This window comes from Dendrobates tinctorius, unplaced genomic scaffold (genome assembly GCF_039654945.1).
Source record: "Dendrobates tinctorius isolate UK_male_01 unplaced genomic scaffold, ASM3965494v1 ptg000219l, whole genome shotgun sequence".
In the NCBI taxonomy this organism is placed as follows: Eukaryota; Metazoa; Chordata; class Amphibia; order Anura; family Dendrobatidae; genus Dendrobates; species Dendrobates tinctorius.
In genome coordinates, this window is record NW_027361886.1 from 5511456 (window position 1) to 5535868 (window position 24413).

Here is a 24413-nt window from a genome sequence, read left to right on the forward strand (position 1 = left end):
ATCACAGGTTTTTGGGAGGAAGTGAGACTGATAAGCCCCCGTTACACACTGCGATATCGCTAGCAATATCGCTGCAAAGTCACCGATTTTGTGACGTTGCAGCGATATTGCTAGCGATATCGCTGTGTGTGATACTTACCTCCGACCGGCTCCCCCGCTGGTAATCGCTGATCGCGCGAGAAGCTGCTGGACCATTCCTCGTCGGTCACTTCCTGCGGCGCTTCCTGCTGTGACGACGAGCGACGCGTGGAGCCGGGCGGGAGGACGCAGGATCGCCGCGTCTGACAAGTAAGTAGCGATCCCCCGTCCCCAGCGATGTCGCTGGTGAGATCTGCCTGTGTGGCAGCTCACTAGCGACCACCTAGCGATGCACCAGCGATCCTGACTGCGTCATATCGCTAGTCGGGATCGCTGGTGCATCGCTAGGTGTAACGGTACCCGAAATCTCCAGGGTTCTTTATGTTGAGGTGGGGACTTGATCAGATTATACAGTATATCTGTGGAATGTTTATTCCTACAGCAGCTAGGTGTCTGGAAACGGACCTTTGCTCCTTCACATCAACACTTATTATATAGCATTAATGACATTCGTAGGATATCATGGCTCTTTTGAACGCGAGAGTGGAGAGTTTTGATTCCGTTTGGGCCCCGTGGGATTACTTCTGGGCTCAGAGAAACGCTTAGGTCATCTTTTAACCATTTGGTCCCCCCTTTTTCAGATTTTATATTCCTTTTCTTCCCTTACTTGATGTGTGTCCTGTCTTTTTGTCCGTCTGTACGAGGTTACGGTATATTTATGATAACTTGATTTTGTTTTTCTTTGTCTGCCTACACTGAGGAACGAATTTCAGGTAAGTTCTTGTCCCCTGAGAAAAGTTTATTGTATCTTAAAGATTTTGATATGCTCAACACGAATATGTGCTCCAAATATCAGTATCGCGTAAGGGTTTTAACCCCTTAATGACCGGCTTTTTTTCGGTTTTGCGTTTTCGTTTTTTCGCTCCCCTTCTTCCCAGAGCCATAACTTTATTTTTCCGTCAATATGGCCATGTGAGGGCTTATTTTTTGCACGACAAGTTGTACTTTTGAACGACATCATTGGTTTTAGTATTTCGTGTACTCGAAAACAGGAGCAAAAATCCAACTGCGGTGTAATTGCAAAAAAAAAAGTGCAATCACACCTTTTTGCTAGGTTCACCAAATGCTAAAACTGACTTGCCATGATGATTCTCCAGGTCACTACCAGTTCATAGACACCAAGCATGTCTAGGTTCTCTTTTATCTAAGTGGTGAAATAAAATTCCAAAATTTGCTAAAAAAAAAAAATTGCGCCATTTTACGATACCCATAGCGTCTCCATTTTTGGGGGAGGGCTTATTTTTTGCGCGCCGAGCTGACGTTTTTAAGGATATCATTTATGTGCAGATACGATCTTTTGATCGCCTGTTATTGAATTTTGATGCAATGTTGCGGCGACCAAAAACGTAATTCTGGCGTTTCGATTTTTTTTCCCGCTACGCTGTTTAGTGATCGGGTTAATTTTTTTTTCTATTGATAGATCAGGCAATTCTGAATGCGGCGATACCTAATATGTGTATGTGGTTTTTTTTTTGTTTTATTTTGAATGGGGCGAAGGCGGAGGGGCGATTTAAACTTTTATATTTTTTCATATTTTTTAAAACTTACTTATTTTTTTTTTAAATTTTGGCGTGCTTCAACAGCCTTCATGGGAGGCTAGAAGCATCCACTACTCGATCGGCTCTGCTACATATAGGCGATAAACAGATCACCTATATGTAGCAGAATTACAGCATTGCTATGTGTGCCGACCACTGGTGGCGCTTATAGCAATGCCTTATCAACAACCATAGAGGTCTCGAGGAAACACCTGGTTGTGATGTGGCAACACTTGGCCGACCCCAGATTACGTGACGTATTTCCGGCCCGGCGGCCGATAGCGCTGGCTAAATCCCAGCGGGATTTAACTAGTTAATAGATGCGGGTGGATCGCGATTCCATCTGCGTCTATTGCGGGCAGGTCAGCTGTTGAAAACAGCTGACATATCCCGGCATTGATGCGGGCTCACCGCCGGTGCCCTCTTCAAAGCGGGGATACTGCCATTGGACGTACTATTCTGTCCAATGGCAGTAAGGGGTTAAGAAACAGGTAATAGTCTACATTATGATGTCCAAAACACTACATACATTTGCATCAATGTCAGTAGCAAAAGCAATTGTTCAAGAGTCTTTTGGAGTCGACTTTCGTTTATAATCCGTGTCAGATGCTTCTCAAATAAGATTCCAGCAATAGTCAGCCAGCATTGACGTACTCCACTTTCCCTGGTATCTTTTCTCCATCAGCGCAATGTCTTGGTGAAATCTTTCACCGGGTTCATCGCCAACGGCACCAAGATTGGCTGGAAAACAGTCCAAGTGAGAATGTATAAAATGCATTTTTAGTAACATTGTATTTCATCAAATGATATGCTGTGAGCATGTTGTTCACAAGTTGTTCAAAGTTCGATGCCCTGCTGTTGCCAAGGAAGTTGAATGTCACATCTTTAAAGACTCTCCATGCCATTTGTTCAGCACTTTGCAAAAGACCATCAAAGCTACTGTCATTCATTATATCTCTGATCTGTGGGCCAATAAAAATACCTTCTATCTATGCATCATTTATTCTTGGAAATTTCTGTCGCAAGTAAGAAAAGGCTTCCGATTCTTTGTTCATTGCTTTGACAAAATTCTTCATAAGCCCAAGCTTATTAAGCAAAGGAGGGAGAAATATCTTTGCTGGATCAACGAGAGGATTGTGTTTAACATTCTTCTGTCCAGCAACCAGGTTTTCACGGAGTGGCCAGTCCTTTCTGAAATAGTGCATTTCTCGTGCATGACTGTCCCACTCACAAATAAAGCAACAATACTTGGTATAGCCAAGGTTTAGAGCACCACATATGTTTCAGTCATAATTGCAAAATGTTAACCCCTTCATGACCGGAGCTTTTTTCGATTTTCCGCTTCCGTTCTTTCCAGAGCCATAACTTTTTTATCTTTCCGTCAATATGGCCGTGTGCGGGCTTATGTTTTGAGGGTCGAGTTGTACTTTTGAACGACACCATTGGTTTTACCATGTCTTGTAATCAAAAACAGGAAAGAAATTCCAAGTGAGGTGAAATTGCAAAAAAAAGTGCAATCCCACACTTGTTTTTTTTTTGCTAGGTTCCCTAAATGCTAAAACAGACCTGCCACTATGATTCACCAGTTCATTATGAGTTCATAGACACCAAACATGTCTAGGTTCTTTTATCTAGGTGGTGAAAAAAAATTCCAAACTTTAATAAAGAAAAAAAAATTGCTGAATTTTCTGAGACCATAGCATCTCCATTTTTCGTGATCTCGGGTTGGATGTGGGCTTATTTTTGGCGTGCCGAGCTGACATTTTTAATGATACCACTTTTGTGCAGATACGTTCTTTTGATTGCCCGTTATTGCATTTTAATGCAAGGTCGGGGCGACCAAAAAAAAGCATAATTCTGGTGTTTAGATTTTTTTATTGCTACGCCGGTTTAGCAATCAGGTTAATTCTTTTTTTTTATTGATAGATCGGGCGATTCTGAAAGCTGCGATACCAAATGTGTAGGTTTGATTTTTTTTGTTTTATTTTGATGGGGGCGAAAGGGGGGTGAGACTTGAACTTATTTTATTTTTTTAGATTTTTAAACACTTTTTTTTTAACTTTTGGCATGCTTCAATAGCCTGCATAGGAGGCTAGAAGCTGCCATAGCACGATCGCCTCTGCTACATAGAGATGATGCCCAGATCACCTCTATGCAGCAGAATTACAGGCTTGCTATGAGCGCCGACCACAGGGTGGTGCTCATAGCAATCTGCCATCACCAACCATAGAGGTCTCGAGACCTCTGGTTGTGATGGCAACGCGATGATCCCAGATCACGTGACGGGGGTTGTCGCTGCGGGTATTTCCGGACTGGCGTCTGGAAGTGCATTTAAATGCCTGCTGTCAGAGATTGACAGCGGCATTTAACTACTTAATAGGCGCGGGTGGATCACGATTCTGCTCGCGCCTATTGCGGGCACATGTCAGCTGTTAAAAACGGCTGACATGTCGCGGCTTTGAGGTGGGATACTGCCAGATGACGTACTATTCCAACAGCTGGCAGTAAGGGGTTAAACTGTCGACATGGTTGAAAAATTGATTAAGGTCTTCTTGACGACTGCGAAAAACAAACTCTTGTTCCTGGTGATAAGAGATTCCGTTCTTGTAGCCTTGATGCCAATAATTCTGCCTGCCTCTGACAATTTCAAAACTCTGACAAAGTCACTCAGATCAGCTTGACTGAATAGATGTGAATAAGATGTAGAAGGCTCAAAGTCTGGGTCTGCAGCAGTTTTCATTTTCCACTGACATTGTTAGTTCATCTTCGTCGTCCTCCATTGTCCATACTTTGGGCGGCTTTGAAACACAGACTTTCATTGTGTGGCAATGGTCTTATAGCTGAAATAAGACTAGGATATTCTATTGATTTCTTGTTCTTTGCTGAATATCCTGTTACATTTGTAAGGTAGAAGTAGCAATCTGCTACATGATCTCTCTGCTCTCTCCATATCATTGGGACAGTGACTGGCATTGATGGTCGTGATCCATTCAGCAATGCTCTAAGTATGTCAGTATTGTCTTTGGATTCCTCCCCTGCCCAGGAGATGTGGTATGCTCTGTACACGGTCAGCCAAATGATTCACTGCACCTGCGCGGAATTCGCATAATAAGTGCTTGCATATGTGTAGATCAGTGATTTATGTTATTTCAGTGGAAAATACTGAATATACTGTTTCAGAAAAAGTTCATATGAGTTTTTAGAATTATAACAGATTATGTTTTGTATCATTTCTCAAAAACCTTACGTGATAGGAAAAATCTGAAGTCATTTCTGAAATCAGCATGAAAAAATCTATCAGGAACACTCAAAATTGGCGGAGGGACAAAACCTTGATAAGGCTGGTTTCACATTTGTGTTGTGTAGAGCTGCAGATGGCAGCCTACTTCCTCCTTTCTTCCTGTTAACCCCGCCCACTGCCACACCTCTTCCTTCAGCTCCGCCTACGACTGCATGCACCCTGCATACCTATTTTTAACATTGGGTACGCAGGCCATGCGGATGCATGCTGACGCATCCGCATGCTTCGTTTTGACGCTATGGCGAATGCAACATGTTGCATTTTGATGCGGTCGGCAGGCGCGTCAAAATGATGCATGCGGATGCGTCAGCATACATCCGCATGGCCTAGCATACCCAATGTTAAAAATAGGTACACAGAATGCATGCAGAGCTGAAGGAAGAGGTGCGGCAGTAGGCGGGGCTTAACGGAGGAAGAAAGGAGGAAGTAGGCTGCCATCAGCAGTGCTACACAATGCAAGTGTGAAACTAGCCTAACACAGTGTTATTGTTGGAAATTTCTAGCTAGGGAATGTTGGGGGATTTTTGGTACCTAGCTTCCCTCGGTATAATAGGTATTCATTGACCCATTGTATATTTCACATCTGAGCAATCTATTATTCTAGAGAGTTCCTTCCTCTATTGTTCCCCACATTACCTTGCCAATGTAATTTCTTTTATTTCTTTTGTTTTTGAATGTAATTGTCCGAATTTATGTCCATTTGTTAAAATTTGTAAAACTTTAATAAAACCTTACAGTTAAAAAAAAAGAAAAAAAAAAAAAGACCATAATGGCTTAAACAGATTTATTAAAGTCTATGTTTTCACTGAAGATCCTTCCATGAACTATAAACTAAGGTAAAAGTGGATGTAAGTTACAAGCCAAAGTGATGAAGGTTTGTAAACGCGACAAACAAGTGATTGCCACCTGAAACATGAATGTATTTTATATAACTGATGAATCAAATTGCTCTTGCACGACATTCTCACAGTATGAAACCGATGGGATCAACACTCTAGTAGTAGGGGCGTCTTGGGTTATTCTACAAATAGAAAATGAAAAAGTTAGAAAGCAGCATTAAAAAGTAACTAAACTTCTGCAAAAAAATTGCTGTAAATTGGGCAGCTCAGAAGGCAGGAGCGGCTTAAATAGAAAGGCGGTCGGCGCTCCTACCTCCTGAACTCTGCCCTGCTCACTAGTTTTGTATGATCAGTAGGAGTTTTGGGACCCCCATTGATCTGAAGGGAAAAAAAGGGCCAAAAAATTTTACAAATTTTTCAAGTAATTTTCATTGATGTTTTTTTTGCTTTAAACAGAAACAAGACAAAGTCCCTATAAACTCTCCCAAACCCAAAAAGTATGGGACACCAACACAATACAAAAGCAGGTAATTAGTTTCAAGGTCCAAATAGCACAATTCCTGCTAAAATTATACTGGAGTCATTCATAAAGTGGTTTGTCCTGAAATAGATTTGGGCCCAGATGCATCAACACTCTTGTTTTGTATACTGGCTGTGCTCAACCATGCCCACTCCCTGGCCCTGACTGGCCTAAAAACGTCAAGACCTTAATTCACCAAGAATGGCATTTTTCACGCGGCCCAAGTGTAGCAAAAATTTCAAGCAGCTTTATACCAGAATTCTGGTGAAAACTGTTTCATGACTCGGCCTTTTGATGTATTTTACTTTCAGGCAGAAAAACAGTAAAGGCCTTTTAACACAGGCTGACAATTGGCCATTTAAACATGCTACTAATCATCCATGAATGAGTAAAAACAGCATAAAATCAGGATTTTCAGCCGCACAAGTCTTGTGTAATCGGCAAATGTGCTGTCAACACGATTCAACGTGTAGTCAGAACGAATAGGTGATCAACCATTTTTCTCTCAAACTGTTATTGGCAGCCTGTAGGTTCCATCCTTTCGACTCTCACTCCTCATTATTACAAAACTATCCGGTCTCTCGTATAGTCAGTGCCAAATTTATTAATCTAGCCCATAAACAGTTAAGCTTTTTGGAGCTTCTCATCTTGTATAAATCCGCTTACAGGCATAGATATAGCCAATTGTGATGAGCGAGTATACTTGTTACTCGAGATTTCTCGAGCATGATCAGGTGATCTCCGAGTATTTTGACATGCTTGGAGATTTAGTTTCTATCGATGTAGCTGCATGGTTTACGGCTGCTAGACAGCCTGAATACATGTGGGGAATTCCCTAACAAACAGGCAATCCCCACATGTATTCAGCCTGTCCAGCAGCCGCAAATCATGCAGCTACATCGATAGAAACTAAATCTCCAAGCATGTCAAAATACTCGGGAGGACAGCCGAGCATGCTCGGTAAAACCCGATCAACGAGTATACTTGCTCATCACTAATAGCCAATACAGATATAAGCCAATTTACTTAGTCACTGAAGTCTCCTAGTGTACACTGGAATTGTAATCATTTCTTGGCAATGCATTTTCTGGCCATGGGCATCCTCACCCCTGCTAATTTTTGGAGCTCTGTGGTGGGCAGATCCTCCACACGCCCAAAGATATATACGTAATGTAACCGATTTATGAAAAGATGGTACATGGCGTTCACCAATTCAACCATCCCATTCATTCCAGAAACATTCCAACCTGAGACCTGACCACAACATAAGTACCAGATCCGTCGAATGCGTTTTACAGCAAGTTACGTACAGGATAGTCTCAGTCTCTTTCATTTTCCCGTTTCAAAGTTTTAAATCAGGAGATTTTGGTATGGCCTGGATATAAGGCAAGACGATACCTTGGTGAAGGCTAGTGTATTTGTCATATATTTTATCCATGTCATCCCATCATGTGATGTGGGAATTGCTCAAAGTTTGCTATAAACAAAAAATTTTTTTCAGTCTGTCCCACAGAAATCAGCTTATTAGCACAATATTGTCATGTCACCCACCAGTGGATTTGGCCGGAAGCGGTATGCCAGCATCATTCTTTTCCGGAAAGCTTCAAATTCATCATCACTTTTCGTTAACTCTGCTGGACGATCAATGCCAAAACCTGCCCCATCAACTGCTGTAGAGCCCCTGCAATATAGGCATAAGTGAGTTTGCAGATCAACAATGAAACTGATGGCCTATGAATCCACTAATAGAAAACAAATTAACCAGCACAGTTTTTATACATTTTATAATGAAAACTGTTTTTACGATCTCTGACAGCTTAGAGTAGATAAATATTCAAAAACAGGTCTTGTCTTGTCCTGGAGATTTGTATTGAAAGCATTTGCGATCAAATTTTAGTGTAAAAATGTGTGTAGAAAATTTATAGTTATATGACATTACATAATTTTTATTACCTGGGCCAAAATCTAAAAACTACAAAACAAAGTGGATAACATTTTTGGAGTAAAGTACCACGTATTTATAATTGCTCTTAAACAAAGTAAAAAAAAAAAAAAAATTGTATATTCTAGATAAGTCATAGTTGTCTTACCAAAAAGCATGGAATTAATTTGTTTTAAAATCTCTACGCTATGATGAAAAATCTGACACATTGGTCTTCGGCTCTTAATATTGGGAAGTGTGCAGCCATTGCTAAAAGTTGTGCTCATTAAAGTGCAATGTTTGATAAAGATGGTGTGAGGGTGTTCAAGTGAGTGCATGAAAGATTGGACACAAACTATGCCATTTTTTATAAATATGGGCCACGGAATTTTACATTTGCGGTAAATGTTATTTTACATTGCCCCCTAGTGGCAAGATGAGTTATTATTTAGAATAAGTTCCATAGCCTTAAAATTGAGTTACGTGGACTACACACCTTTATCGTTCACACTGGACCTTCAAGCTTTTCTGTTGTGTAGTTATAGAAGTATTCATTGTAGGTTTCTATACATGTACAGGTTATTTGTTGCGATAATTGTCATGATGTAACACACAGAAAAGAATGTGAAGTTTAAAGTCTGCATTCCTTGCGGAACGAGATGATGTTTTCAGTGATAGCATTTTTTTTTCTATACAACTTTTCGATCACCTTGCATTCCATTTTTTGCGCCACTATAATGAAAAAGCTAAATTTAAATAGTGTTTTGTTTTTTTTACAGTCTTAATCATATGGGATGTAGAATAGTTTTATAGCTTCAGTGGTGGTACCAAAAGTGGTTTATTTTTATTTTTTTTTTTACATAAAACAGCATTTTCAATGATTTTTTTATTATTTCATATTTCAGATTTTTTTTTCTTTTTTAGATTTTCCTTTTTTTACTTATTTATTCCTTACTAGCTGAAGAGCCCGGCGCTGCCCGGGCATAGTAACTAACTGTGGTTCGTTATAACAAATTATAAATATCCTCCATCCCATAGTCCTGTGCACATATACCCATCACACATCCTCCATCCCATAGTCCCATGCCCATATACCCATCACACATCCTTCATCCCATAGTCCCATGCCCATATACCCATCATACATATCCTCCATCCCATAGGCCTGTGCCCATATACCCATCATACATATCCTCCATCTCATAGTCCCATGCCCATATACCCATCATACATCCTCCATCCCATAGTCCCGTGCCCATATACCCATCATACATATCCTCCATCTCATAGTCGAGTGCCCATATACCCATCACACATCCTCCATCCCATAGTCCCATGCCCATATACCCATCATACATATTCGCCATCCCATAGTCGAGTGCCCATATACCCATCATACATATCCACCATCCCATACTCCGGTGCCCATATACCCGTCATACATATCCTCCATCCCATAGTCCAGTGCCCATATACCCATCACACATCCTCCATCCCATAGTCCCATGCCCATATACCCATCATACATATTCGCCATCCCATAGTCGAGTGCCCATATACCCATCATACATATCCACCATCCCATACTCCGGTGCCCATATACCCGTCATACATATCCTCCATCCCATAGTCCAGTGTCCATATACCCATCACACATCCTCCATCCCATAGTCCCGTGCCCATATACCCGTCATACACGTGAGAAATTGCGGATCATGCAATACTTCTGTACAGCAAGATAATAGATCTGTCAGTTTTTTACTGACACTTCACCTAATTGGTCATTGACCCAAAAGTCTTGGGTTGCCACTGTGGAGAGCAGATAGGCTTAAATAGGGAGCCACCATCCTCAGGTATGTTATACAGATGAAAACAGAAGAGAATGGTGCCATCATTGCGCTGTATATGTATGTTCGTTTGCGGGAATCAACTCCCACTGCATCAAACATGCACGGTGGATGTTGGGAAGGGGTTAAAAATTCCTCCTCTCTATATTCACCTGCCACCAGCAGCGCAGGTAAGAGACACCTCGGCTCTAACACACTGTGCTCTGGCGTGATGACGTTATGGGGTGCTGGCTTCAACCTGCTCTCTGCTGTCGCAGAAGTTCAGGTACCCCTTGTGCTGCAGATGACAGCCTTAGCCTGGGCTGCGCGCTTGATGAATTAAGCCTGCCCCACTACTGATGTCGCTTTTCTCATCATAAGCCAAAAAGACTGACCAGCACCTCCAAACAGAACAAGTCAAGTATGAACAGGTGCATGCATTTCTCATCATGTGATCGATTTCTCTCTTGAATGACGCCTGATTCATTTTGTAGGTATATTATTCGTTGTATAAAGAGACGCTTTATTAACATTAGGTTAATACACTAAATCAGAGCACAGTTCCCTATGTATTTAATATGGTAAGGAATATAGTCCTCATGAGCCTCAGTTTCCTTTGTGTACTTAAAGTGCAGGCTCATTGTCTTTCCAAAAGCAGCAATGTGGTCTGTGCAGTCTCCCAAATTTCAATCTTTAGTGCAAGAGGCAGCCATATAGAATCACAGAACAGTAACTGTATCCCAGCGTCACATTAAACCCAACATTATGGCCCGCTTTTGGAGGACATACTAATTTTCACAACGTTTCAGGATATAGCAACCACAACAGAACTAACCTAGAAGAATTTGTTTTGCTACTATGTCAGCATAAGTTCTAAGTTGTAAAACATCTTTAAAAACTTACTTGTTAACAGGGTTCTTAATTCCTTGGCTCTCGGAACCTAACCCTTCTCCTTCTTTCCAGCCCATCTTCATAAGCATTTGGTATCCAATGTTCTCCACTGTCAGTTTAAATTCCTTGTATTCTGAGTAGTCAGGCTCACGTCCCTCCTATATCAGAGGCCAGAGAAAAGTAAAACTTTACTGACATGATTTCCTTGCTTTTATACTGATAAGTTCAAACAGGTGCCTGTTATGAATGAGTCACCGAGGAGGAAAAAACAAAACGCAAGCTAAGCCCAGAAATCCGGAGAGGTTGGTAACTAGCGGATTGCAGACCCCTGATCCTATCCACAACAACTAGCAGTACTCGTGGAGCGTGCCTACGGTGGTCCTAGACGCCTCGTCACAGCCGGAGAACTAAACAAGCCTAAAGAAAGAAAGGGAAAATCTAAACTGCCCCAGAGCAGACCCCAAAGCAATAGACAGCCCCCAACATGTATTGTTGGTGAAACAAGATGAAAACACAGACACAGGTAGAAAGATAGGCTGAGCAAACGATGGGGCCCTCGCTAACTAGAAAGGACAGGAAAGAAAAGCTGCTGTCTGCAATCACGCAAAAAACCCTGCCAAAAAGAATGTCCAACACGTTTGATAGAAAAAGGCCCTGAAGTCGCTAGACTTCAAATCACTATATCAGCGCTCAGGTATATTCTGAAGACAGAGCAAGAGAGATCAACTGATCAAAGACAAAAATGGGGATTCAGCCCAGTCCCAGCAGGGCTGGCTGAACACAAAAACTAAGTAAACCAGACAAAAACTCATATGAACAATAGCAGAGAAAACTTAGCTTTAGGAAGGCAGGAACCAAACTGGAAACCAGGAGCCACAGTCAGGAAAAATCACCAGCAAGAAACTAGGGAGTCGGCTGCATTAAATCCAATCAGAAACTCCTGATGTCCAATCGCACTCCTCTTCCTCAGGTGGCCGGTCTCTGCCATTTAGATCAGCTTCATTACGTCCCTTCACCAACAGAGGGAGTCCAGATAGAGAACTCTCTACTCCTCTGTCAGCACAGCCAGCTCCATAACCCTCACCAGAAGCCAGAGGCAAACCCGAAAATGAGCTCACAACAGGTGCCATTACTACAGGTAATGAGTTCAGGACAGAGGAGCCTCTTAAAGAAGTTACAGGTCTAAGAGAGCCAGAAATCTTGCATGTTTTTAGGTGAACAAATACTTATTTTCCATAATTTCAAAAATAAATCTTGTGAAATCAGACAAGGTGATTTTCTGGATTTGTTTTCTCATTTTGACTCTCATAGTTGTGGTCTACCTATGATGTCAATTACAGGCGTCTCTCATATTTTTAGAGAACTTGCACAATTGGTGGCTGACTAAATACTTTTTTCCCCACTGTAACAGAAGCCACAGAACTTTGACAGGTGCATCAACCAGTGGCACCAGACAAACCCTACTGACCAATGATGGGATCCTTCACATTTTGCAATAATAGCCAAGAACCAACGTGGTGTGTGATAAGGGACGAGCCATCCTCATCCCAATCAAGGCAAATCTATACCACCATAGAGTATCATTCAGAAACTATAATTCTCAGAAACTACAGTGCCTACAAGTAGTATTCAACCCCCTGCAGATTTAGCAGGTTTGATAAGATGCAAATAAGTTAGAGCCTTCAAACTTCACACAAGAGCAGGATTTATTAACAGATGCATAAATCTTACAAACCAAAAAGTTATGTTGCTCAGTTAAATTTTTAATAAATTTTAAACATAAAAGTGTGGGTCAATTATTATTCAACCCCTAGGTTTAATATTTTGTGGAATAACCCTTGTTTGCAATTACAGCTAATAATCGTCTTTTATAAGACCTGATCAGGCCGGCACAGGTCTCTGGAGTTATCTTGGCCCACTCCTCCATGCAGATCTTCTCCAAGTTATCTAGGTTCTTTGGGTGTCTCATGTGGACTTTAATCTTGAGCTCCTTCCACAAGTTTTCAATTGGGTTAAGGTCAGGAGACTGACTAGGCCACTGCAACACCTTGATTTTTTCCCTCTTGAACCAGGCCTTGGTTTTCTTGGCTGTGTGCTTTGGGTCGTTGTCTTGTTGGAAGATGAAATGACGACCCATCTTAAGATCCTTGATGGAGGAGCGGAGGTTCTTGGCCAAAATCTCCAGGTAGGCCGTGCTATCCATCTTCCCATGGATGCGGACCAGATGGCCAGGCCCCTTGGCTGAGAAACAGCCCCACAGCATGATGCTGCCACCACCATGCTTGACTGTAGGGATGGTATTCTTGGGGTCGTATGCAGTGCCATCCAGTCTCCAAACGTCACGTGTGTGGTTGGCACCAAAGATCTCGATCTTGGTCTCATCAGACCAGAGAACCTTGAACCAGTCTGTCTCAGAGTCCTCCAAGTGATCATGAGCAAACTGTAGACGAGCCTTGACATGACGCTTTGAAAGTAAAGGTACATTACGGGCTCGTCTGGAACGGAGACCATTGCGGTGGAGTACGTTACTTATGGTATTGACTGAAACCAATGTCCCCACTGCCATGAGATCTTCCCAGAGCTCCTTCCTTGTTGTCCTTGGGTTAGCCTTGACTCTTCGGACAAGCCTGGCCTCGGCACGGGAGGAAACTTTCAAAGGCTGTCCAGGCCGTGGAAGGCTAACAGTAGTTCCATAAGCCTTCCACTTCCGGATGATGCTCCGAACAGTGGAGACAGGTAGGCCCAACTCCTTGGAAAGGGTTTTGTACCCCTTGCCAGCCTTGTGACCCTCCACGATCTTGTCTCTGATGGCCTTGGAATGCTCCTTTGTCTTTCCCATGTTGACCATGTATGAGTGCTGTTCACAAGTTTGGGGAGGGTCTTAAATAGTCAGAAAAGGCTGGAAAAAGAGATAATTAATCCAAACATGTGAAGCTCATTGTTCTTTGTGCCTGAAATACTTCTTAATACTTTAGGGGAACCAAACAGAATTATGGTGGTTTGAGGGGTTGAATAATAAATGACCCTCTGAATAAACTTTTCACAATTTAAAAAAAAAATTAAACAAAGAAATAACATTCTTTTTTGCTGCAGTGCATTTCACACTTCCAGGCTGATCTACAGTCCAAATGTCACAATGCCAAGTTAATTCCGAATGTCTAAACCTGCTAAATCTGCAGGGGGTTGAATACTACTTGTAGGCATTGTATAATTCTCAGCAACACAAAGGAATACAAATATTAAACAAGACATATTAGAATGGTATAAAAACGTAAAATGAAGGGTAATGTCATTATGGGCCAACATAAGCAGTCAGTATTAAGGTGAAAATAAATGTGCGAGCACCCGCTAATAAATACTAGCCAAAAAAGGGAAAAAACTGTAAATGAGGAAAGTGGTTTTGCGCTTTTTTTTTTTTTTACAATTTTATGGTTCAATATTTGAGCTCAAGTGCTCTTAAAATAAAGTGCAATACTTCATCATAAAACAGACAGGCATCCTACGTCTGACCAAAGGTGTACTAACATAGTAAGACCTGGGGCCACTTTTAGTCCCCTATCTTCCACAGCAACTCATCGGCACTCAATGATTACACTACAGGGAAAGATCAATGCAGGAATAAAGAGTACCTTTCCTCTGTCATTCTCTTAAATGCCTTGATTACTGTTGTCTGTAGCACCTTGCACCAGTTTTTACATGCATGCTGTTTTTTTTCCCCATCTTCATTGCAGAGATTTTGTGTTTTAAAGTTTAATGTTAAATGTCATTTTCTACCAAGGGGCCTTGACAGATTTTTCTCTGGATTCATTCTTTTACCTCTATATGATGTTGCCTAATTAAAAGAGGGGGAAAAAATACACAAACTCCCCCAGAGAAAATCGGAACTGGCTTTTTCAGTGTGATGTGGTAAGCCTCATATGTCAAATTATCACACTGAGATGTCACAGCTGCTTACTATCAATACAAGCACCGGGAGAGGAGAGCTGTGCTGTGTGTCATTACATACAATGCTTCATATCTATGCCAGGCATTGGGTAATAATGCCCCTATAGCTGGCATAGATCCATAGAGGTGTATGTGACCAGCTCCTCACACGTTGAAGCTCTCCTCTTTAATATCATTCATAATGTAATGACAACAGTGCAGGGAGAGATGAGCAGGATGTGCGAGCAGTGTTATATACACCGTTCGCTATCTAAGCTAGGTAGCATGGCATTATTCCCTGAGGCGAGGGATAGATGCAGTGTGTTCTTATTAATGACAATACAGCAGAGCTCTCCCCCTCTCTCCTGGTGCTTGTAATGACAGTGTCAGCAGTGAACTCTCAGTGTGATAAGTTTAGACATGCGAGTCTTCCACTTTACACTGAAAAATCACATTCTAGCCTTCTCTGGGAGGAGTACGCTTGTTTTTTCCCCTGTATGACGGTGCCATATAATTGGGCAACTTCATACAGGGGAAAAAGAGCAACTAAATTTTACAAGTCAATATCTCTGCAACAAATATGAGAAATAAAAAAAAAAACTACATTTTATTCAGCTCTAGAGCCACTTGAGCAATATGTAGTCAGTTTAGCATGTAAAAAGTTGTGAAAGATCCCTTCAAACAGCAGGGACAGGTGTTCTGTTTAATGCCAACCTCAGAGGGATGCCAACAGTATATTACAGTAATCAGCTGCTCCATATCTGAGACCATAACAACATTATGTCATTGAGCCAGACTTCAGTCCTCACCACAATGAATAATTTGAGTGCAAATATAGCTAAAAATACCACATTTTATGACTTTTCAATTATCTATTAAAGTTTTGCATGTTTGATAAATCGCTGTTTGAGCAACAAGTTGTAGCAACGTCCTACAAAGTTGTCTCACACTGTTACCTTAAGAGCCTTGAATGTCTCCATAAATTTCTCTAGTTCATCTGGAGGCAAGAAATCCCCAATAAAATGCTTACCACGACCCATTTCGGTCAGCTGTTCTGCCCATTCTGTCAGAAAAGAAAATTTTGATCACACATATGTGCTTTCAATCGATTTGCGTTGCTACATAGCATTTTGTATATAATAATAATCTTTATTTTTATATAACACCAACATATTCCGCAGCGCTTTACAGTTTGCACACATTATTATCGCTGCTCCCGATGGGGCTCACAATCTAAATTCCCTATCAGTATGTCTTTGGAGTGTGGGAGGAAACCGGAGTACACGGAGGAAACCCCTGCAAACACAGGGAGAAAATACAAACTCCTTGCAGAGGTTGTCCTTGGTGGGATTTGAACCCAGGGCTCCAGTGCTTCAAGTATGCAGTGCTATCCACTGAGCCACTGTATCGCTGTTTGGTGCGGTTACATGTACAGTAATTCCAAGATGACACCTGGCCATATACTTTACCCCTTGTCTTGCCCATTTCCATTCTTCTCAACTGGTGTTCCCAGGTGCCTAGTTCATTATCAACTTCTTCATCACTGTCATAGTCATGCTGATGTTGCTTCATAGCATTCTCCCACAAGAGCTGCACATCCTGCATGGCCTGCTTGTGTTTCATTATCAGGTCATACATTTGCTGCATCTGAACAGAAAATGACGAGTCATGCAATCATTAAAGGGGTAGTCCAAAGGCAAATACAATTGGCTTCTAACTCTATATCTATTTAGTTCCATAATCTAAGCTATTTTCTAACATACTTGCTATAAAAATACTCTACCATTCCCGAACTACACTGTCTAACACCTACTGTATTTTAATTTCTATTTCTAGTCTGACGATTTGTTTGAGTATCACCAGTGCATTATGGGATACTCAAACCAAGCATCATCAGGGGGGGTAGACTCCGTGGTCACTGTCACAGCCCCTGCCCCCTCCCTGAAACCAAGTGTCATCAGTGACGCTCATTTCAGGGGCTGGGCTGTCTGTGCAGTGTCTCCCCTGTGCAAAGTGCTGTCCTGCTGTCATCCCTGTGCATAGCGTTCGCTCTTATGAATAGGAATAAGTCGGCAACAGCGAGGTGTCACTACACCCGGCAGAGGCCAGTGGCGTCATCCGAGCGGGCAGCACTAATTGTTTTGCTTTTTTTGTTTTACTGGAAAAGAAAAGGCATCCATTAATGGGTTTGTCCAAGTTTGGAATTGCAGACTGCCAGTTCGTGACAGCGTATGGTCTGCGCGCTGTTACAATTTCCTAGTAATAGTGTGAGTGTGCGGTTATGTGTCCGCATGTATGTGAATTGCATACTTGTGGTCATGTGCTGATTAGAGGTGTTCAGCTCCTCTCAACAGCAGGGCTGTGTAGTCAGATTTGTGGAGTCGAAGTTGGTGTCCATTTTGGTGAAGTCCGTATAAAATGGACCGACTCCAACTCTGTAGTTATGAAATGTCCTATTAATGTCTGTTCTGTTCCTGATCTAAGGCTATTAGGTGAGATGAATCTGTGCTGCACTTTATGTACAAGTGAGGCAGTGCTGTGGAGTCGGAGTCAGAGGGTTTGGCTTACCGACTCCACAGCCCTGCAAGAGAAGTGAATTGACAGAAGCCAGATGAGTCTGGAGTGACTACAGACTTTTGCCCCAAGTCTGGAAACGCCCTTTAATAAAAGTATTAGAAAAAGACTTGCTGCAGCTCATTATTATCTGTATAAAGAGAATTAGGATTACAGGAGCACAGTATGGCATCAGTAGTAGACTACATGAAGGGTCTCTTAGCATAAATATGAAGACAAAAAAAACCACACTGAAACGTAATGGGACATATTAATTGAGCATTGTAGTTTACCCACATACAAAGATATGTATACTGACATTTCCAATGTAGTACACAATACAATTGCACAATATATTTAGCTGGTCTAAAATTGACTTTCACTCTTTTATGCCTTTGACAATTGAAGACAGCAAATTTCTGTGGCTGCCTGGATCTGGTTGCATTACAAAAGAATCACACCATGGGAAGGATAGCTTTCCTATTTTACAGTTAAAGAGAAGAACCATCATTTGTCAGGAGATTCGCTTCTTCACAGTTCACTATACAGAAGAGTAAACTTTCCTACCTCTTGCTGTTCTTTTATCTGTTTCTTTTGGGCATCAGATAATTCCGTGACCCCAACCAATCCCACTGGTTTTCTATTCTCATATCCTAAGCCTTTCAAATCCTGGACTAAAAATAAAGCAAGGGGAATTGTAAATTATGCTCCGAGTCCAGTACCTGGGCAGCATTCATATATGCTTTCTAAAGCCATCTCACCTGTTAGAAGACTGGTATCGGGGGGTTCACTAATCACAGCAACAGGAGGCAACTCAGTTTTGTCTTCCTCAGGCCCCCACCGACTCTTTCTCTTCTTTTTTACAGATGCTTGCTCTGTGGACTGTGGCGGTGTTGGTGGACTAGTAGTATATGAGGAAGCGGGGGGGTGAGTAGTAGACGTCATCGGTGAGGAAGCTGGGGTGAACTTACGCTTAAGATCTGATAAGGTATGATTGTCTCTTGAAGATTGCTTGGCTCGTCTGAATTCCTCCACCTTCATTTTATAGTACTGGTAACCTTTGCCATTTGTGTCATATAAAAATCTTCAAAAAAAAAAAAAAAGAAATATATTGTGTATTAAGTCTGACAAAACACAAATCTAGATCAGACAATATCCAATTCATCAACTCTTTAGTTGAGTTTCCATAGGGTTGTGAATTTACATTTTTCAATATTTGCGTCAATTTGTACATATTGTCTAAATGTGCTTTATACAGTTGTGTTCAAAAGTTAACATACCAGGGCAGAATTTTTGCTTTCTTGGGCTTTTGTCAGAGAATATGAATGATAACACCAAAACTTTTTCCACTCATGGTTATTGGTTGGGTGAAGCCATTTATTGTCAAACTACTGTGTTTTCTCTTTTAAATCATAATGACAACCCAAAACATCCAACTGGCCCTGATCAAAAGTTTACATAACCCATTTCTTAATACCATGTATTGCCCCCTCTAACATCAATGACAGCTTGACAAAGACTTTTTGTGGTAGTTGTGGATGAGGTTCTTTATTTTCTCAGATGGTAAAGCTGCCCACTAGTGATGAGAGCGTATACTCGTTACTCGAGATTTCCTGAGCATGCTAGGGTGATCTCAGAGTATTTAGATGTGCTCGGAGATTTAGTTTCTATTACCGTAGATGCGTGATTTGTGGCTGCTATAAAGCCTGAATACATGTGGGGATTTCCTAACAAACAGGCATTCCACACGTATTCAGGCTGGCTAGCAGCCGCAAATCATGCAGCTACGGCAACAGAAACTAAATCTCCGAGCACATCTAAATACTCGGACATCACCCGAGCATGCTCGGGAAATCTCTAGTAACGAGCGCACTTGTAGTGACTGCCCACTCTTCTTGGCAAAAAGCCTCCAGTTCCTGTAAATTCCAGGGCTGTCTAGCATGATCTGCGCGCTTGAGATTTCCCAAGAGTGGCTCAATGATATTGAGGTCAGAAGACTGAGACAGCCACTCCAGAACCTTCACTTTGTTCTGCTGTAGCCAACGACAGGTCAACTTGGCCTTGTGTTTTGGATCGTTGTCATGTTGGAACGTCCAAGTACCTCCCATGCGCATCTTCCGGGCTGATGATTGCAAATTTGCCTCCAGTATTTGCTAATAACATGCTGCATTCATCTTTCCATCAACTTTGACCAAGATTACTGTGCCTTTGTAGCTCACAAATCCCCAAAACATCAGTCACCCACCTCCGTGCTTTGCAATAGGAATGGTGTACCTTTCATCATAGGCCTTGTCGACATCTCTCCAAATGTAACGCTTATGATTGTGGCCAAAAAGTAAAAATTTTGGTCTCATCGCTCCAAATTACCTTGTTCCAGAAGTTTTAAGCCTTGTCTCTGCTGTTTTGCGTATTGTAGGTAAGATACTTTGTGGCATTTGCACAGTAATGGCTTTCTTCTGGCGACTCGACCATGCAGCCCATTTTTCTTCAAGTGCCTCCTTATTGTGCACCTTGAAACAGCCACACCGCTAGTATTCTGAAAGTCCAGTATTTCAGCTGATATTTCTGGTGCCCTTTTCTTTGCATCCCAAACAATTTTCCTGGCAGTTGTGGATGAAATTTTTGTTGGTCTACCGGACTCAGCTTTTATGCACACACACAGATTACAGTCAATAGGTCACAGGTGAGGATCTTACCTTTAGTAGCCATTCAAACCCATTTGTGTCAACTTCTGTGCATGTTATCAGGCCGAAATCACCAGGGTATGTAAACTTTTGATCAGGGTCATTTGGATATTTAGGGTTGTCATTACGATTTAAAAAGAGAAAACACAGTAGTTTGACCATAAATGGCTTCACCCAACCACTAACCATGAGTGGAGAAAAAAATTTTCAATCTCTCAAAAAAGGCCAACAAAGCAAAAAAAATCTGTTGTGGAATGTAAACTTTTAATCACAACTGTATATATTACACATAAATTACCTGAAGGCAGGGTTTTCTCTGTTATTTTGTAAAGCAATGGCTTCAACCTCAGGACCACCATCTGCCACAAAGCTAGCTAACTTCTCTGCAAACATCTTTGTTTCTTCATCCTCAGGAACTAAAAGGTAAGAGAAGGCAAAAACAATCATACTGCACACCTTAAATGTTTTAATCTTAAATATTTGAGGCAGAACCTCTTTAAATGGTTGCTCTAATAAATGGTTTCTATCACTCTCTATTCTTAACTCAGTTGACTAGCAAACAAAAGCCCCCCTAACATGGGTTGTCAGCTGATATTGACAGGTTCGGCCGATGTTAGTCTAATGTGTATGGGGGCTTATATTCTGCCATACAATGGCTGAGCCCGCCAATATCGGTCGACAGTCATATATGTGTGGGGGGCGTCCAAACTCTTGCTTAACAGATGATGTTGGGGGAGATAAGGATTCTGGCTCTCTCACTTTTGCGTATGGGGTAATTGCGAGAGATTGATGCTTTGGCCAAAGCATCAATCAGGTGACATTTATTTTTTAGCATCAATCAGGTGACATTTATTTTGTATGGAGAGCAGGAAAAAAAAGGTATCCAGCGAAGTGGCAGGTAAGTAGAATAAAATCCCCGATTGACTGAAGATATTAAAATATTAAAAACAGTGGCAGTTCCTCCAGTGGCACTGTACCAACGCGTTTCGGCTTAACAAGCCTTATTCATGGATACACAATGTCTATACATAAAATATAAAACTGATCACATGCTGGTTAGTCCAATAGAATTTACTCAACGAGTTACAACACCTGGGGACATATACAATTAGAACAAAAAGCAGGTAGAAGGAAAAACATGACCATAACACGAACCCTTACATTGTAAAATCATGTCTTGTCTCACATTAAGGCCTGATGGGGTTCTAGTATTTAGCATAAAAATTCAAAAGGACTCTCCGATTAGGATTCTTTTGAAATTGCCTCCCGTAACTGGTTTGTGGACCTTTTCTAATCCTTTAAATGTGAACTTGGACAAATTGCCTTTGTGCAACTGTGAAAAATGACGTGGTACCGTGGATATATTGAAAACAGTAGTACTAACCGCATCAGACATATGTCTTTTGATTCATCCTTTTAAGGGTCCTACAGGACAGACCACTTATTGAATATCACGAAACAATCACTGACCTCAGGGAGACCAGTCAAAGAAAACACTGCGGCAGCCGGCAAAGGCGCTCAATCACAGTGAAATCCTAGGTGCAATGCTCCCTGGGAAATATGAATATGCAAATAAAGTCAGTGGAGCCTCAATTAAGAGTCTCAAACACGGGACTAGCCAGATCTGGCACACTGTGCACGCTATTACTTTACACCAGGGATATTGCAGTTAATGAAATTATTTATGTCTGTCCTGTTCAAGAGAGGAAGCTTTTTTGATTTATGTGCGTGTTCCCAGGAAATACATCTAGTATTGCGGCATTTGAAGAAACGCTTTAAAGTAAGCCAAGCTTCTGTGTATTCTGTTATTTTGCTGAAATAAACTTGGGGATAAAATACATCCTACTGTCGGTGCTTTCTTTGCTACAAACCTTATGTCTGCGTTTTACATAATTGTAGAGAGTTTCTGATCTTAATTCAAGATTTGTAAAAAAAAATTGTTAGTTGATATATCATAGTACTGGGGACTATACTTGTGTTGAGAACGTAATATAGTTATTGATTTTTCAAAACAAATTTTGGTTATATTCTTTTAATTTTTAGACACTGTGTATTAACCCCTTCCTGACATGAGACGTACTATCCCGTCCATGGGCCCCGGGCCCCTATGCCCATGGACGGGATAGTACGTCTACCGCGATCAGCGGCGCCCACGTGGTGAGCGCCGCTGATCGCGGCCGGGTGTCAGCTGATTATCACAGCTGACACCCGGCAAAATGTGTCAGGGGCGGTCACGGACCGCCCCCGACACGTTAACCCCTTGCACACCGCGATCAAACATGATCGCTGTGTACCGGGGGTTAAAGGGAAGTATCGGCATGGATGGGGCTCCCTCCGTGCTTCCCTGAGCCCCCCACGGCAGCGCAATGTGCAGCGCTGCTGCCGGGGGCTCCTTTCCTGCAGGCCCCCGAATCCAAGATGGCGACGGGGGCCTGCAGGAAGCTGGCTTCCTCAGTGCCTGCAAAGCGCAGGCATGAGGAAGCCTTCTGCAGTGCCTGTGACAGATTGCTGATCTGTCACAGGACAGTGATGTCCCACCTGGGACTATTTAATAAAGTAAAAAAAAAAAAAAGTTAAAATAAATTTTAAAAAGTTGCCAAATAAATTAGAAAAAAAAAAAAAAAAAAATATTCCTCCAAATAAATCCATTTTTTAGAAATAAAAAAAAAAAAAACAATAAAAGTACACATATTAGGTATCGCCGCGACCATAACGACCCGCCCTATAAAACTGTCCCATTAGTTAACCCCTTTAGCGAACCCCTTAAAAAATAAAAATAAAAAACTAAGCAAAAAATGATTTATTATCATACCGCCAAACAAAAAGTGTAATAACGCGCGATCAAAAAGACGCATATAAATATCCATGGTACCGCTGAAAACGTCATCTTGTCCCGCAAAAAACGAGCCGCCACACAGCATCATCCGCAAAAAAATAAAAAAGTTATAGCTCGCAGAATAAAGCGATGCAAAAATAATTATTTTTTATATAAAATAGTTTTCATTGCATAAAAGCGCCAAAACATAAAAAAAACCTAAATGAGGTATCGCTGTAACCGTACTGACCCGAAGAATAAAACCGCTTTATCAATTTTATCGCACGCGGAACGGTGTAAACGCACCCCCCCAAAAGAAATTCATGAAACGCTGGTTTTTGTTCATTCTGGGTCCCAAAAATCGGAATAAAAAGCGATCAAAAAATGTCACGTGCCCGAAAATGGTACCAATAAAAACGTCAACTCGTCCCGCAAAAAATATGACCTCACATGACTCGGTGGGTCAAAATACGGAAAAATTAGAGCCCTCAATATGTGGTGATGCAAAAACTATTTTTACAATAAAAAGCGTCTTTTTCCATTAGGGTTAGGGTTAGGGCTAGGGTTAGGGCAGAGATTAGGGTTAGGGGTGTGTTGGGGTTCGGGTTCGAGTTAGAATTGGGGGTTTCCACTGTTTGGGCACATCAGGGGCTCTCCAAATGCAACATGGCGTCTGATCTCAATTCCAGCCAATTCTGAGTTGAAAAAGTCAAATGGTGCTCCTTCCCTTCCAAGCTCTGCCATGCGCCCAAACAGTGTTTTACCCCCACATGTAGGGTATCAGCCTACTCAGGTCAAATTGCAAAACAATTTTTGGGGTCCAATTTCTCCTGTTACCCTTAGGAAAATAAAAAATTGGGGGCAAAAATATCATTTTTGTGGAAAAAAATGATTTTTTTATTTTCACGCCCGAGCGTTATAAACTTCTGTGAAGCACTTGGGGGTTCAAAGTGCTCACCACACATCTAGATAAGTTCCGTGGGGGGCCTAGTGTCGAAAACGGGGTCACTTGTGGGGAGTTTCAATAGTTTAGGTACATCAGGGGCTCTCCAAACGCACATGACACCCGCAGACCATTCCATCAAAGCCTGCATTCCAAAATGTCACTGCTTCCCTTCCGAGCCCCGACGTGTGTCCATACAGTAGTTTTCTCCCACATATGGGGTGTCAGCGTACTCATGACAAATTGGACAACAACTTTTGGGGTCCAATTTCTCCTGTTACCCTTGGGAAAATGAAAAAATTGGGGACTAATTGATCATGTTTGTGGAAAAAATACGATTTTTTTATTTTCATGCCCTGGCATTATAAACTTCTGTGAAGCCTTTGGGGGTTCAAAGTGCTCACCTCAAATCTAAATAAGTTCCTTAGGGGGTCTAGTTTTCAAAATGGGGTCATTTGTGGGGGGTTTCCACAGTTTAGGTACATTAGGGGCTCTCTAAAGGCAACATGACACCAGCAGA

At 41.7% G+C, this 24413-nt stretch overlaps 1 protein-coding gene across 1 annotated transcript in view; it reads right to left on the reverse strand.

The window, feature by feature from the left end:
• Window positions 1–5746: 5746 nt before the first annotated feature.
• Window positions 5747–24413, reverse strand: part of SUGP1 (SURP and G-patch domain containing 1) — a 78161-nt gene continuing 59494 nt past the window's right edge. Inside the window, exons 7-14 of the mRNA XM_073555134.1 lie at window positions 20434–20551; window positions 18213–18535; window positions 18019–18125; window positions 16368–16545; window positions 15855–15961; window positions 10987–11132; window positions 7888–8017; window positions 5747–5998 (exon numbers count right to left, since the gene is read on the reverse strand). Coding sequence (XP_073411235.1) covers window positions 5972–5998; window positions 7888–8017; window positions 10987–11132; window positions 15855–15961; window positions 16368–16545; window positions 18019–18125; window positions 18213–18535; window positions 20434–20551 — 1136 coding nt within the window. The 3' untranslated portion in view covers window positions 5747–5971. The remainder of the gene's footprint in view (window positions 5999–7887; window positions 8018–10986; window positions 11133–15854; window positions 15962–16367; window positions 16546–18018; window positions 18126–18212; window positions 18536–20433; window positions 20552–24413) is intronic.